A 17,500-nucleotide genomic window follows, 5' to 3' on the forward strand; every position below is an offset into this window, starting at 1 on the left:
AACCATAACCAGAGAGAAGGATCCATTGTAGTACTCTCTGGCCAGTCCAAAGGCGCCATAGCTCTTGTGGTAGTATATATAACAGATTTTCACATGAGATAAATCTATTTTTGGATGAGATAGCCATGTCGTCCTGATGGAAGTTCCTCGTTAGCAACTTTCTACTTGGGATATTTCTGCGAGTGATTCACCAGAGAATTTTACCTTGGAGGCATCATGGAGTTCTAACCTCCGGAGCGAATATCCTGAGAGATATCGTGCATAAATCAGGGACGTGTTAACAAGAAGCCATAGCTATCCTTCCCCGATAGCGATTTATAGATATATATTTTTTTATGATTTATGGGGCTCTGATTTTCATCATTGCTTAACAGGATTCATGACTTAGTAGAGTTGAGATTTATTTATTTATATAAGAATTTTAGTAGATTTGAGATTTATTTATTTATATAAGAATTTTACAGCCTAAGTAGTTTACTTTCAACATTACGCCCCATTCATAGATACTCTAATGCTAGACTACATACATTATGATATTACGCCAGATGAGTTTCCGTTTCAGTACAGGTACCAGCGCAAAATCCTACTTGTTCTTGGGAATAAGTACCTGAGAAGAAATTACTCGATGAATCCGTTTCCCCAGACATGGAATTAACTTCATTAACGTTTTCTCATGAAGCGTCTTAGGAACGTTAGTTGCAGCTCTTTATTGTCTAACTAAATCTTGCCTTCATGGAATGGTATTGAAGTTCGATTCACCGGTGTAATGGAGCCATTCATTTTGGTCTAATCAAAATAATCGAGGTTCAGTTCCAGAACAACATTTTAATAGCCCTACATGACCAGTAATAGAGGGAGTTTAATGAAAAAAAGCACTTCTAAAGCTCTCTTGTTGTACACCAATGTAAATCATTTTGTACGTACAGTTATAACCGCAAGAATGTTGTGCCGTTTTCGTGAACACTAAAACTAATTAACAACATAGAATTGGATAAAAATATGAAAAGTATCAAGAACACCACATTAGTGGTATTATTTGAAAATTACATTGCTTAGCAACTGAGTGTCATCGTAGGTATAGTGTTGTGAATTAGAATTAGGGGTCGCAATTCTAATTATGTCTTTACAATGACAGGTTTTTGTCGTTAAGGTTGACATTGGCATAAAAATAGTTAACATAACAATGGAATGATCATAGTTTGAATTAGCATGTTGTATTCAATTATTATTCATGTGAAATCCAATAACAGTTGTAATATCGAGGAAAACGTTGATAGGGTATCCTTCTTCCTTTGTATGTGCATTGCTTGTGGCACGTGTGTTACATTTCTCCCCTCTCTGAAGCATATGTGCATTTAAAAGAGGCGACCTACCCTAAAGAGTCGTACTGTCAGCGGGTCGTCTTGCAGGAGATACACAGGTTTAAGGTGTTTAATGTTGACCCAATCCGCCTTAATTTCAGAGTACGAGGGATATCAAGGAATGGGTCGTATATCGGGGCGTAAGTGGTGGCTTGCAACCGTTGGTGCGCACAAAGACGTGTGTTGTGGTGTATAGGACTTTCGGTATGTGCTGTTTTGAAGGGGGCTTGTAAGCTGACGGCAGGGGATAAAATTTCCCCACAACGTAAAGTAGGCGCTGGAGATCCTTGGAGGTGGTTACGGGCGGAAAAAATACGCAGGGACGACCAACGGGTCTCCATATACCATTTTAGATTCTGAGTTATCCATGGTGTCCTTAGGAGTGGTTCTCAGTCAGAGAAGGACCCAGGGAAGTTGGGGAAGCTAACTGCAATCGTTGCAGTGAAACATCAAAGCTCCTTTGAGGGTAAAATGGAAACGTTCTACCATTCCGTTGGCTGCAGAGTTGTAAGTGGTAGTCTGGTGTAGAGTGATGCTGAGAAGATTGCGTAATGATGTTCACAATTGAGACGGGGAAAGTGCTACTTGTATCGGAAGTGACATGATCTTGAATGCTGAATCTTGCTATCCATCCAGAAAGTAAGGCAGCAGTACATGAGGTGAGTGGAGAGATTGATGACTGTGAAAAGGTAATGGTGTCCTTTTTGTGACGTAGATAAAGGGTCAACCATGTCAACGTGAATGTGCGAAAAACGTCAATTTGGTTGATGAAAAGTGCTAGTAATGCCATGCCATTTGAAATTTGACTTCAGTAGGTGTGCAGTAGATTGGTGTGAGGGATGTGAGAGTCCACAGGTGTGGTCTACCAGTAGTAACATCACAGTAGAGGGTGGCGTTGGAGTCTTTCTCAACAGAGAGACGTATAAGATATACTGCAGGTTTGGTACTTGGGGTCCTTTTGGTGGGCTTCTGCCAAGGCCTAGTAATCCAATCCCAGGTGTATGATGATCAGTTTCTGGAAAGGGTGTTGGCAACAGGGTTCAGTTCACCAAGATTGTATTCAATGATACAATTGTATTCAGAAATGGGAGAGAGATGCTGATGCTGATGGGCAGACCAGGCACTGGATTGTCGAGTGAAAGCGTACAGAGAGGTGCTGGTGCTGACAGGCGGACCAGGTGTTGGATTGTTTAGTGAAAGCGTACAGAGAGGTGCTGGTGCTGACAGGTAGACCAGGTGTTGGACTGTTAAGTGAAAGCGAACAGAGAGATGCTAGTGCTGACAGGCAGACCAGGCATTGGATTGTCGAGTAAAAGCGTACAAAAGGGACATGCGGTCCATCAAAATGAAGATGGACGTCCCTTCACAAAGATGCGGAAGTAATGGACAGCCAAATACACCTGCATTAGTTTGTGGTCGAAGGTAACTAGATTTCAACTTGGGAAGTTTTCCACTGAAGAAAGTCAATTGATCATATGTTCAAGCACCGCCCATACAGTCATGCCACTGGCATTGGCTTAGAGTAGGAGGGGTGCCTCAGGCATGAGTAAGGTGAGAGCCATAGCAGTTGATAGGGCTTTCTTTGCATTGAAGAAGGCTCTCTCCTAAAGGGGGCCACACTTCAGGTTTTTTGGCTTACTCTTGAGGGACTCACAGAGAGAGGCAAGAGTGGCAATGATGGCTTGCAGGAACAATTGATAGTGGTTCACTATGCCCAAGAACTCCTGCAGTGCTTTGACAGTAGGGGGCATGGGGAATTTCTGCATTGCTGATACCTTTTCAGGGAGAGGAAGACAACTCCCCAGAGTGATGCAAGGACCCAAGGCTCTAAAGGTATACTTGTCGTGATTACAAAACTGTTCTGCTGCAGGCAGTTTAGAATGACTAGTTAGTGATGTATGTGATCCTCATTAGAGGGGGAGAATATTAGTATGTCATCTACATAACTTTCGCAGGAGGGAAGGTCTCCTAAGATGCCATCCATGAGTAGTTGAAATGTGGCCCCTGTATTATGAAGGACAAAGCAGAACTAATTGAAGATATGTGTGGTAAAGGGGGTGGTGATGGCAATCTTGAGGATGTCTTCTGTTTTCGTGGTACCTGATAATGCCCCTTCAAGAGGTCGAGGGTACTCCAGCACAGTGAAGATAGGTGGTGATGTTGAGAAAGGGATAGTGGTGTGGTTCTGTCTGCAGGTTAAGATGCCTGTAATCCCCACAAGGGCATAGTAATCCAACATTCTTCAGGACATTATGCAGGGATGACGACCATGGGCTTGAGGTTTTTTGACGAAGTCCCAATTCTTCAATTTCGGTGAATGTGCATTTAGTACCTGCCAAACAGTCTGGTACCAAATGTCTAAATCTTGCAAACAGTGAAAGATACTGTGCTTGGTGGGAGCTTTGGACGCTAGGTATAGTTCTAGCTGAAAGACGTTTGTGTATAAAGAGAGGAGGTGGGCATAGACATCCATAAGTCTGTTGATGTGGAGAGCAAGGTCTGAGGGAGTAGGTGATAAAGGTGTGTAAAAGTAATAGTTGTTGTTGATTAAGCATTGATGTGCGACATCGACCAGGAGGTGAGAATGGGCAAGGAAATCCGCACTGATGAGGGTCAGTGTAACGTCGACGACGATAAAATTCCACTGGTCACCCCCAAACGATAGTGTCAGTATCTTGTTTCTGTGGGTGATGATAGCCGATCCATTAGTGGCCACCAGCCAGACATTCCTTTAAGAGGGAACGAGGCAGAAGGGAACAATAGTCACCAGTATCTACCAGAAAGCACATATTAGATCCTGAATCATGCGAAAAGAAGAGATTAGTTAATGGGGAGGCCACTACCACATGTGATTGCCTATTTGCATGTTTTATGACCATTGACATCTGGTAGTACATTTCTTAGCAGCAGCCCCAAATTTGGAGTAGTGGTAGCATAACTGAGGGCAAGGGGTATCATCCAGTGGGTGTTGAGGGGGTTGGTTGGTGCGTGGGTTGGGGTGGGATAGGTAGGTAGTGAATGACTTTATCACTGCCCAAGCTTGCCACGATATGGTCATTGAGGTCCTACAACATTCACCCTGGCTTTAGTTTATGTTGTATGGGCTTCTTCTTTAGCAGGAATGGAGTTGTTAATGGAGTTCTTGCCAGAGCTTTGGGTGGTTTGTAGAAGTGGCTGTCCATAAAAATGTGGACTCTTGTCCTTAATGGGCAAGGTGTCAATATCGGAAAGGGCAGCTCGCATTGCTTCTGGCAGGTGTTGTGCCAAAAGGGCACGAAGTAAGTTCACTTTATAAGGAGGACAGTTTGCAGTAAGCTGAAGGTGCAAAATACGGATTATTTCCCTGAGGACCATCGACACCTTTTGATCTCCTAATGGTTGTTGAGAGTGAAAAATATTGACTATACGGGCGTTTGACGACGGCGAGTACTGCTCCGGGAGGAATGATTTTAGGCCGTCATTTTTATGAGGGCGTACTCTTTCTTGCAGAGCTAATTGGAGATTTCTGGGATTGCAGTAAAGAATCTGAACTAAATATCGGCACACTGAAACCAGGAAAACACATCTTTGCTGGCAAAGGGTGGGTGGGAGCCTCACCGTGGCAGTGTCGAATGATGAGTCGTGGTCGGTCGAGGGCATCGTCGGAGGATATGGAAGACATAGTGGCAAGCTGTGAGTCGGGCTAGGTGTGCTAGGCACTCCTTAGGTCATCAATGGGGTGAGAGTTGATGAACAACTAAAACAAAAGGCAGCTCCAAAACAACTCATTTTATTTACAAACAATCGAGGTATATATTTTCCCCCAAGGGGTCACATAAGTGTGACAATTGCGTATTTACAATCAACGGTTTTCTAGAAGAGGTTGACATTGGGATAGAAAATAGGTAACATAACAATGGAATGACAGTAGAGTATAAATTAGCTTGTTTTATTTAATGTCTTTTTACATGGAGTTCAATAACGGTTGTATACATAAGAATTAAAAAAAAAAAACGTTGATAGAGCATCCTTCTAGATTTGTATGTGAGTTGCTTGCTACACGTGCATTACCACTTTGTTTTATCGGATTTGATCTGTTCTTCACACTTTTCTCCTTTAACTTTCGACTCTCGATTCTCTTTATGTTTCTTGAGGTACTTGATCTGTCTATGCTTAAGAGAGAGGTCCTTTATTATTCACATAAATCCTGGCATCAGCTTAATATACGTCTCTAGAGACCAACTCAAGTATGGATACGTTTCAGCCGTATTAGAATCTTGAAGATACTTCCAGATGATTAAATTCGTGCCTATTTGCGAAAGTGCATGCTTAAATATACACTTAAAAATTTGCATTAAAAAAACGGTAAATATCTGGCAACATTTATTCCAGGATTTTTACCGGTTTAAAAACGGATTTATTGACATAAAGGAGTGATATTATGGTTAGCAATCCGTAAAGGATAATATAAAAGTAAGGTAGAATTACTGTCGCCTGTATTTTACTGAAATACGGTTGAGAACAGTATATTTTTACGAAGAATTCCAGATTCAAATTACAGTTTTTTTTCTAACAGTGTACGTATACAAAATAACGTTACATTAAAACATATTGTGGCTCAGTTGACATTGCCAATGAAATAATTACCCAATATTTAGTCATCTACAGTAGATCGCTGCCCACTTATCTTGAAACACACAACCTTCTTTTCTTCAATATACTTGGGGTTCAAATATTCCAAAAAAAAAAAAAAAATTATTTTGGGTACGAGGATACAAGGAGAACTATGCTCTTCTTGGGTTAATAGAAATGGAATGAAAGACAATAGTAATTTTTCTTAAAGATTCCATCTATTTACAGCCGTGTTCAGAATACGAAAATACGAGATGGATAAAGTACGTAAGTGGCAGGCTTTTGCTAGGAGGCCATTAAAAGATTAAAAAGGTCTTTCATTTAAAATAATTCTTTCAAATGTTTTTAATTTCTTGAAGATTAAGAAGTAATCTTTCATCTTGTAAATTAGTAGTTCGACTGAGAAAGGAATTTTGAAGACGCAGACTGACCATTTAATAATTCTAGTTTTTTCTTTTAAGAAACCTAAAAAGTTCCGCGGGTCGCATTTCAATAAGTAGCACGGGCTAAAGGTTGCCCGTGTCTGCAGTACTGGTAGCTTTTGTGTATTATTAATAAGAGATGATAATGGAAAAGAAGATAAATTATATATTTTGTTGTCCTATTTCTGCTGTATTTTCCTATTCACAAACATGATCTGAGTACAGATAACTTTTTGTCTCTCTCAAAGATAGGTTTTTTATATGGGGGTCCTGAAATGACTGAAGCCCCCTGCTACTCAATTTTTATTATATTTTCCCACCTATCTGCTGTAATTTTTACTATTATGTTAAGGAGAATAGTAGGACCTAGTTATGGTGTTCTTCCTTGACTCAAATATATACTTTGTAGGTAGCAGAAGAGACTGGTCTTCTGTTTTTTTTTTTTTTTTTTTTTTTTAATTGAGCTACCCTCAGCCAAATTTGTTCTTTTCTCCTATATGAATACTTAGTGCTTGTAGGGTTTTTTGGGGGATGAGAGAAGGTAGGTTCCTTTCCTTGCATATAATAATAAATTAATGTTTTCATTAAAGAATTTTTTATTATAAATGAGTGAACTTGAGGCTAATTGTAGCCAATCTGAGTGCAGTAACTCGGCCAACTCAAGATGGAGCCATGAGCGGTGCCACTATCTTAGTGACTGTTCTGTGTCTTGGGCAGGCCTTGGGACCTTGTAAATTACCTCAACTGTACCAAATTGGTTCATTCTGCTAAGAATTAGGGCCCACTAGCTGTAGAAGAAAGGATTTTCCAAGATATTTAGTACATCAGAGTATTTGCCAAGTTAAGAACTCTGAGCTCCCACTGCCCATCAGCATTGGATTCAGCAGTAAGGGTTTTGGAAAAGGGGCTGTGGAGGACAAGCCCCTTCCAAGTAGCAGATTTTGAGTTGGAGGATGATCTAGACCTTGAATAGTAGGTGGCCTTACTCAAGGGGTCATCAGATGAGACTCCATTCTTCCCTGGGAGGAAACTTTTGTGTGACCCCATAGGTTCGGCCAATTTGCTAAATCAACCCTAACCCAGGATTCCGTTCCCCCCTGGATTTGTTCTGCTTGCATCCTCTGTGGAGGCCTCAGTTATTGATGAAATAGTTGAGACATCACTCTGCTCCCTCTTTAGTGATCCTATCCAAGGACCCACCATTTCAATGAATTCCTGCATTCCTATTGCTCCCTGGCTTCACGTTTTCAGGTTCAGGAGAAAATTCTTGTGGAGGTAAAACTCTTGAACCAAGTCTTCTGGGTTCGGTGATGGAGGGGTGGCTGCTTCTATTAATATTTGGGTTGTGGTGGCCGATGTGGTAACGTCCCTGGCTGGTGAGCCCCAGACTGGGGTTCGAATTCCACTCAAAATCGTTAGTTTCTTTAGTCGCTGTAACCATAACATCCTTTTGAGCTAAGGATGGGAGGTTTGGGGGACCCTATAAGTCTATCTGCTGAGTAATCAGCAGCCATTGCCTGACCATCCTTGGTCCTAGCTCGGGTGGAGAGGGGACTTGGGCACTGATCATATGTATGTATGGTCAGTCTCTAGGGCATTGCCCTACTGGAAAGAGCAATGTCAATGTCCCTTGCCTCTGCCATTCATGAGCGGCATTTAAATCTTTAAGGGGAGTTACTAAGAAACCCATGCCATTCTAGTGCATTGTGGAGGATAACTTTTTATGTTTATCTCTTACATTTATTTTGTTTTTGTTTGCCAAATTCTTCAGCAAAAGAGAGAGAGAGAGAGAGAGAGAGAGAGAGAGAGAGAGAGAGAGAGAGAGAGAGAGAGAGAGAGAGAGAGAGAGAGAGAGTGTGTGTGTGTGTGTATGTTTGTAATGTTTGTTCGTATTTTTATGTCGATAATTTAGGACGGTAGTGAGTGTCATTCATTTGTATGTTGCATTTATTTATATCAACCTTGAAAGTGTTTAGTTATTCATCAGTAAGTATTATATATCTTGCTTGGTGTGGTTATGAATGACAGAAACAGTTTACAGTATTATTAATCTTTTATTATAGTTTAGTTAGCTAGGAGTGTTTGTAAGCGTTTGTTCTATTCATTTTCCCGATCGTACTTCCTCCTTTTTTATTTTGACCTCTTAGAATGATGAATCTTGATTAATGTGTTATTAAGGATCTCTGTTGAATAAGAAAACAGCGATTTTGGAGTGTCCTTGAATAAAATGATGATGATTGACCAAGAAAGAAAAGGGGAAGTGCATTTGACTATCCTGTTGAACTGACTGCTAGAGGTACCATCGGCCTACAGAGCTGTGGTCTAGAGCCAGATTAGACTGTTCAGTCTTGTGTGGATGACAGTATCCTTGTTTAAACACACACACACACACACACATATATATATATATATATATATATATATATATATATATATATATATATAAATGTATATATTTATAATTATGGCGGGCATTTATATATTAAGGTATAAGATGGTGTTCGTTGTATGTTTTTAGTTGTAAGAAATATAGATTCAAGGATTATGTTTGATATTAAATATCCTTCTGTCTAAGAGTCTAGTTGCTGTTAATATTATGAGGAAGATTGTATTTTGGAGACTATAGTCAATAAATTTTAATCAAGAATGTGGCGTTTGTTTTTTGCATCCCCCCTCAGCATTATGCGGCTATTTTTAGCTAAATTGAAATTTTTTGGTGCCGGGGCTCTGATCTTTCCTTCAATGATGCGTACTTCAAAGATTTGACAATGTTTCTTCAATTGCGTCGGCAGGTTAAGGAACTATCCCCTAAGACATGCCCACAGCTTACCTTTAAGGAGGCTCCTCTGATGTCGAACAAGTTTGCCGTTACCAGTTTGCCAGATCAGTCTCAAATGGTGTGGGGTTGCTCCTCGATCATAGTTTACTTGATGCTTCAGTGGTTCTGATAATGTTGCCGAGCCAGAGTAGACCCTTCTTGACCAAAATGGTCAGGATAGGATTAGAATTTATGTGGGATGTGTTGCTGAAAGGGGACTTCACACTACCTAAAGAATGTACAGTAACCCATTTTTAGGTGCTTTATCCTGAAGAGTTCAAAGGATTCACGGAACTTAAAAGTTTTCATGAGGTCTTTTCTCCCCAAGACATTAGAAGCTCATGTTGGTATCAATCAATTGGCTGATGGTTTTCCTTCTTTTCCAGATTCTCTTAGGATAGCAAAAGACAATGCTTGACAAATACTTTTTAATCTGGCATCTTTAATATCCTCCTGGGTACAGTACAGCAGGGGGATACCAGGTTGCCTACTTATGAGGATTTACAGAATTTTTTCAAAGCAAAATCGGAGGTAAGTTGCCATTTGATGGCTGCTTGCATTCTGGAGTAGGTAGAAGTGAAGCAGTTCCTCTATGTCATTTGCCTCCCCCCCCCCAGTCCTTAATGGATAAAACAAAGGCTGTTGCTCTTGTAGTTAATACTTCACTTCCAGAGAAGTAGAAGAAAGGGATTTGACCCTAACTTGAAAAGAAGAGAACTCACTCGTATGTTATGAGGCTGTAGCCTATAAGCATTGTAAACTATGCCAGAGGCAACCTGCATAGACCAGTACTACACACTCAACCCAAGCCTTTCCAGTTTCCTTGAGATTAATATAGATAGCAACATCCTCCTCCTCAGGCAGAGACCCAAATCCTGAATACTTTGAGATTTCTTTATAGGAAAAAGAATAATTGGAAGCAGACCAGGGAAAGCTTAGGTACTGATCCATCTCACAGACCACAGCAATGAATGTCCTCAGGTTTGGGGTTATCTCCATTGCTTTCAGTAACATTGGACCTTTTCTCGGTGAGACAGCATAGTCTCAAAACGTCTGAGTTTGCCATAGATGTTTGCAAAACACCTTTACAACACTAATTCTTTCCATCCAAAACCCTGAATTTTGACTCCTTATAAAAATTTTAGAAAAAAGTCATAAAAAAGACAATTCTCTAAAGTTTCAGGGCAGACCAGTATACTGAAAAAAAAAAATTGCCCTATATAATATTTATCTTCGCCCTCTATCATCTTATTGGACACATCATATGCAATCCATTTAAGAAAACAACCATGATGCATGTCTACCAATTACTACACCAATGGGCTGGGATCTGTACTATAGATCTAAATGCCACATCCCTATAGGTCCCCACTTTCAACCTTATTCAAGTTTTCTGCTCGGAAGACATTCATACAGGTTCAAAATGATGCCTTTCGGCCTCAGTATACAGTAGCTCCAAGGGTGCTCACATAACTAGCAAAGTCAGTTATCAAACTCCTTCGATTGCTGGGAGCTTGGGTCTTTGCCTATTTGGATGATAGGTTAGTCTAGGCAGAGATGAAAGGATTATGCCTCATGTACACAAATCATGAAAACTTTTTACGAAGTCAATTTCTTATTTGCAAAACACTTTCTTAATACTAATTCTTTCTGCCAAAAACCCCGGAGCTTGATTCCTTTGTCAGAAAATGTTAGAAAAGTGAGTCATAGAAAAAGACAATATTCTTAAAGTTTCAGCGCAGACATCAGTATGCTGAAAAAAAAAAAAAGACTTGTTTGAGGGAATATTTACCTTGGCCCTCTCTCTTCTCAACAGACACATCAGATGGAGCACATTCAAGATAACAACCCTGATGCATGTTCACCAATTACTACACCAATGGGTTTTGACCTTTTTTAATAGATTTAAATTATGCCTATTGGCACATCCCTATAGGTCCCCACTTTCAACCTTACAGCCACTGGAGAAGGTCTTGGGCCTTTTGACAGTTTACTTCAATGTTCTACTCAAATATAAAGACACAAGTTGAAAGACCTCAGTTAGGTGTAGAACAGAACGGTTCGGAATGTTACCCCATTGCCACAAAAGAATTCTTAAGCCTTTGACCTCAGTAAAGACCTTCTCCATGTTGGTTCCATTTGTCCTTCTGATATCCATTACATTTCATACAGACGTACCCAAGTCAGGTTGAGTAGGTCACCCAGATGAAACCTTTATTTTTGGGAAATGAATGGCATCTTCATTTTACAGCATTTCATATAAATCTATTGGAAGTGATAACATTTTTCTCAACATTACAGAAGCTCAATTGAAGGAGCAACTTTCATATCAAAATTTTCATTGACAACAGGCAGCAGCCTGTTGTCTCAGAAGAGGAAGAGCTTGCTCAAGACCAAATATTTTATATTTTATATAGATAATTTGACGGTGACTGGGCAGAAACTATTAATATCAGTATTTGTTGTTGGTGATGACATTTTATCAGTGCAAACAAATTTCAGCATTGAAGGTCCTGTGATGGGTTCAATAGAGCCTGAACCAGTAAATCTCCCCTATACACAATGAGTCTGTGCGTTGCACATTGAAACACGGGGCCTAGGACAAGGAATACACTACTTCTTTGGTATTTAGAGGCTTATCAGATTCCTTGTTCTAGCCTCTAAAAGGAAAGTCCTTATGGGGCCACACAACACCTCCCCAAAAATAGGTTTCCTTTGTCAAAACCTCCCTTGGGGTACTCTTATGATAGTTAAGAAGGTTAACTCAGTGATCCAGTTAAACTATGATAAACAAAAATTTTTACTAATTTATGAATATTTCATTCATGTGCTATAAACTTTCCTGTGAAACATGTACATTGTTTTTTAATTTGATTTGATTAGCAGATTAAAAGTCACATTCATTTTGGAAATGCTTTTTTATTTTAAAATATATTTTTCTACTATTTAAGGAATATTGATTTTCCAGGTGATGCTAACCAGATCGTCAAGATAACACTCTCTATAGAACCAGAAGTAAACTTTATACATAAATCTGTTGTACTGTCACGGAAAAAGGAAAATCAAGAGGTGAGTGATAATGTCATTCATACTAAAAGTTTGGATTATTTTCCTGGGTATTTTTACTATTGGCTGATTTTGTATAGGTATAGATGATTTGATAATTTTCAATTCAGAATGAAACAAATTAATAAGCATTACCTTAAGATAATCTATCTAGTCCGAACTCTCTAAAAAATGCCAAAATTTTAACCTCATTGGCAACCCTGCTACCTCCTGTTCTGTCCCCTGGTAGATAACACTGCCGGCTGAATTGGCTGTCCACTCGCTTTGACAAGCCACTGTTACTGAGCACTCGGGCTGTTAACAGCCTAAGCACTCTGGATAATTTTGAATTTCCATCTTACTTTTAGTCCAGGGAGCCTTCATTCTTCAGGAGTTTGTTGGTTCTTGTGTAACACCAGTTACCTTATTAGTGCTTTTTATGTGGTAGCCTTGTGGGGATTTTCATTTGTATGTGTAATTTTTTGTGCAACCCAGCTGAAAATTTTTATCTGTGTGTAACAGTTCTGTAATCACCACTTTGATCTGGTTAGGAAATGTGTGTGGACTGCATAAGTTGTAGGGTGTATAAACTGTGTAATAATTTTACTAATTGTAAAGGTAAGGTGTCGAGCTTGGTACTATACTATAGGAAATAAGTGTTCTTGTTAAACACTTAAGTCATTACATTGCAAAGGGCTCTTAAGGAAAGCATATCTGTACTTGATGCTAAATCATAGCATTTTGGGCTCCAGCTCTTCGGCCTCAGTCCTTGTAGTTTGCAGAGTCATCGGCTATTCCACGTTAGGATTACCACTTGTTCTTGGTAAACAAGTGATTTCACTTTTTCCAAGTCTTCATTTATCTTTTTGAATAGATTTTTATTTTCATCCCTCGCAGTTGCCATTATTTTTGGCTCATTGAACCTGCTCCCCCCACACCTGTTTTTTACTCTAGTGAACTTAAGTGTATGTCTCAAAGTTAATTATATAAACAAAGTCATTTCAGTTAAAATTCAAACCAATCGAAAATTTTGAGATTGCCTTTACTAGAGTTTCTAATAACCATATTTATTCTCTTTCAGCTCCTTGTCATGAATCTGTCGATTGTAACCAGGGTAAGGGTACAACATCTCCAGGCATGTGAACCCTGACAAGGTGTAGGCCTAGGGTAGGTCCGATCTGGGCAGGTGCCTGACGATAAGTTACTTTTTAAGTCCCCTTATTCTTGCAACAGTGCTGGAGAGCACTTAGATAAGGGTGAGGGTGTCTGAAGTAAGCACTGGCCTAGTACAGGTAGACCTCAGGACTCAGCTTGGTGTGTAGGGGTTGGGTCGTCTTGGGTTGGGATTTTTATCTATTTATGCTATGATGATGTTAACTCTGGGGCTGTGGAACTGTTTTGTCTGGGGAGAGGCCTTTGCGTCGCTCTCCCTTTATTGAGGATATTGTTAGGTCGTAAGTTGCTTGGGTCGGTCTTTGGTCCCCTTCTCTAGCTAGGTCTTTTTCAGGCCCTCCTCCCCTTCGCTGAATCTCAGGTAGGTTCTCCTTTAGGGGCCTTCCCAGTCACCTTACTGTATGTTATCCTTGCTCTTGGTTCGAAGTTGGGGGTTGTGAGGGTCTACATCTTTCCTGGGTCTCTTTGCTTCTTGTCTGTTCAGCGAGGTTCATTGGGCTGGTAAATCCTTGGAGGGTGATTGGCTGGGATTTCCAGATGTCTTCATCGATTTTGTTGGCTTTCTTGATTAGTTTTCCTGGCTGCGAATTCAGGACTTCCTCTTTTCCTTGAAACTTTAGGTTTGTTCTTATGGTCTTTCCCTTCCTTCAGTTTCTGAGGGTCAGAGCACCAGAGCTTTTGTTGCTTCCGAGGTCCAAAGCTCCTTGTCCCAAGTGTTGTTCTCTGGACTTCCCTTCATTTAAAAGGAGGAAGAGGAAGCAGAAAGTGGGTGCCTAGGGTGCTTTCATTCTTTGTTTTTGTCTTGTTCTGTTTCCTTCATTTCTTTTTGCCTGATCCCTCTTCAGTTCTTGGTGCTATGGCTCCCTTGTTGGAGAATTTCCCTCAAAGCGGAGAGATTCTTGGAACTTTGTAGGGAGCCTCTAGTGGCAAATTTGTTTGTGTTTATTGAACACATTTTAAATGTTTCAGAAAGGGAACAGACTTGAGGTTTTAAATGTTTCAGAGAGGGAACAGACTTGAGGTTTTAAATGTTTCAGAGAGGGAACAGTATTGGGGGTTTCTTCACCTTCTGGCACCTTTGGTCTGCTTAGCAGTGGAGTTGGTTTAGTCGAGTGGGTAGTGAAGGTTGTGAGTGACCTCTTTTCGCTCTTCCTTTCTTTTTTTTTGTCTTTTCTCACAGGTGACAGAAAGGGTGAGGGACTTGTTTGCTCTTTTCTTTCTAGGTTGCAATGCCTTCCTTCAATTCTCCATTTCTGGAGTAGGGTCTCCAGCAGTTAGTTATGTCAGTTGTCAGGAACTTCTCCCTGTGGAGGTCTCTTTTGGCTTTCCTGACCCAGCTGATCCCAGTTGTTTGTCTCAGGATTATTTTCCTTTATGTTGGCCTTTCATCAGTCTTGAATCTTGTAACCAAAGAGTCTCTTCTCCTCCGAGTTGACAGATCCTTTTTCTTGGTTCAGGAACCGTCTCTATTATGTGATGGGTTTCTTGTCACATTCTTATAATCACTATTGGGCCCATCAACAACTACTCTTTGCAATCTATCAACTAAAAATTCAATAATAATGCTAAGAAAAGACTGGTCCCTCCGGACCTCTTGCTTTTGATCTGACACTTCAGATCTGGGAGGAGTTCTCTTCTGGGAAGCAAGGGCATTTGGGTCAGTTGTCATTGTAGAGAGGCACTTCCTGGGAACCAGTTCTTGAGTCTCTCCTTTGTTAGCTGTCACCCTTCGGGTCAATCAGTCTCAGTTGGATCCTTGGTCATTAGACCTTCGACATTTTGAGAAGGAGGTGGTATATCTCGGTTGCTTTGTTTGCTCTTTAGAGGCACCTGTTTTGAAGGCTCTTTTGGAAAGATTTCTGTTAGGCTTCCTGGCTTCTCTTATGAGAGTTGTGAGCTTGAGGCACTTGTCTGCCATGTGGCTAGGTGGGGACAGGACCTAGTGTGACTTATCTTCTGGAATTTGTTGTGAAGACAGAATAATTTTCTCTTCTCTTTCATAGGTTTCCCCTTTGATGGCCCTGGCTATCTTCATGGGCAGTATGGAGTTTGCTTGATACTTTGTCTTGTGAGGCCTTCTCTCTCTCCGGGATCTCTTCGCCTTTTGTTTATGTCTCTTTGGAAGGTCTTGAGTCCATTGTGTAAGAGGATTTTTCTCCCTTTAGAGCAACCTATCTTCTTTGACTGGGGGCCTTGGTGTTCGTGAAGGTCAGGTACCAAGAGTTCACAGTGATGTATTGGTCGCAACACCAATCGTTTTATGAGGAACGTCTGTGTCACCAGAATGCTTGAGTTGGCTACATGGCTCCATTCTGCCTTCTCCTTGCTTTGAATAATGTCGTTCGGGTTTTTTGCGACCTGACTGTTTGGGCCTGTCAGTGATGGCAGGACAGTTTGGTCATATTTGCGACTTGATGATTGCCTCCTCCCCCATGGGGTGGAGGTTTCATTTTTGTATGTACATAGTGTGTGCTTAGATTAGGATGCCATACTCTTGGGCTTGGTTGGTTTGGCTTCGTATAGCTTAGCCTGGGTATGGGTTGGTCATGATGGGTTAGAGTATTTGTGCTACCATCTACCCGTGCCCCTCTCCTCTCGGATACAGTGTCCCGTGAGCTAAGCTGCTTTCATGCCATGTATGTTATTGTTGCAGATAGATGCATTCTTGGCACAACACAAACTTCTTTTTTCTTAATGTTGCTTCTCACAGCTGCATTATTGCAAGAGGATTATTTATTCTCAATCTATGGATAAGAGAAAGAGCATATTGTATCTACTCTCTCTAAAGAGCATCCATTTTTAGTTTTGTGGGATAAATTTTCCTCTCTGGCTATTTCTGTTTTAATAATATTTCTTGGCTATTTCTCTAAGTCAGGTAGAGAAAAAGAAATGTATATTGTACTTCATATCTTCAAAAATTAAATAGAGCTTTCCTCAAAAAGAGACCTTTAATCATGAAGAGAGATGTACTAGAGACATAATATGTCACAAAAAGTTAACACTATCTAATAACACAAATATGTAACTCATAAACTTGCATTATTTTGCATGCATTGATCAAGATAGTGCTAATATGTGATCAAAGATATAAAGAGATCTATATCCATTTCACATTCCACCATAAAGACATTTGGATCTGCATCAACGTGTAAGCCTGGTGGTACCACGCAATGTTCTGCGGCAACATAGTGATGAGTTAGTGCACACACAAGGTGTGAATGACTTTCAATATGAATGATTTGATCGCTATCTTCGTCACCACAACACAGCTAACTGCATTGGCACATAGCATAGTATGAAAGGGCCCTTAGGTGACATGTATTAATGCTGCATTATCAAAAATGGGCTGCATTTTGATAACCCCCCATTGTCACTTGACACTGAACCAGTTGGTCTGTCCAGGCAATTCCTTGTGAATGAGCCACCACTTAATTTACGTACCTCCCCTCTCATTGTCAGCTGCTCACGAGAAACAAATGGCATTTAGTAGTGCTGGTATTGGTGTCGGCATCATTGGGCTGTATTGTGATAACCTCCCCAATGTTTGCCTGACATTAGACCAGTCGGACTGACCAGGCACTCACTACTCTTAACCGAGTCATTCTACCCATGCCCCTCTCTCTTAACTACCGGTTCTCCCAAGAGTTAGGTGGCATGTGGTAGTGCCAGTGTATCTTGGTGCCTTTTGGTGGCATTGTGGTAACATCCCCCCCCTGCCCCACGTCACCTGACACCGAACCAGTCGGTCTGTCCAAGCACTCGCTCTTTGTGACTGAATCACCAGCTCCTTTAGCTACTTTCTTCTCGGCGCCAGGCACAAGGAATGGATGGCAGTTACTAGCGTTAGTTCATCTGTTTGCTTCTTTAGGGCATTTTGTCACTCCCTCTTTGTTCGCTTAACAAAAGACCTGGTGAGTGCTTCACGACACCTGTCGATTGTCCTATTGCTCCCATGTGGGGTCCACTCCTGCCTGCTGGGCGCCGGACAGGAGTTTAGATGGATAATCTTGGCACTCACTCACTCTTTTGGGGGCTATGACCATGAGTCTAAGAACCCCCATCCAGAGTAG

At 40.8% G+C, this 17,500-nt stretch overlaps 1 protein-coding gene across 3 annotated transcripts in view; it reads left to right on the top strand.

The window, feature by feature from the left end:
* Window positions 1–17,500, top strand: part of mRRF2 (mitochondrial ribosome recycling factor 2) — a 464,036-nt gene that overhangs the window by 389,009 nt on the left and 57,527 nt on the right. For all 3 annotated transcript variants that reach the window (XM_068384901.1, XM_068384905.1, XM_068384907.1), the window contains exon 13: window positions 12,181–12,281. In XM_068384901.1, the coding sequence (XP_068241002.1) occupies window positions 12,181–12,281 (101 nt within the window). The remainder of the gene's footprint in view (window positions 1–12,180; window positions 12,282–17,500) is intronic.

Source organism: Palaemon carinicauda, chromosome 1 (genome assembly GCF_036898095.1).
Source record: "Palaemon carinicauda isolate YSFRI2023 chromosome 1, ASM3689809v2, whole genome shotgun sequence".
Classification (NCBI taxonomy): Eukaryota; Metazoa; Arthropoda; class Malacostraca; order Decapoda; family Palaemonidae; genus Palaemon; species Palaemon carinicauda.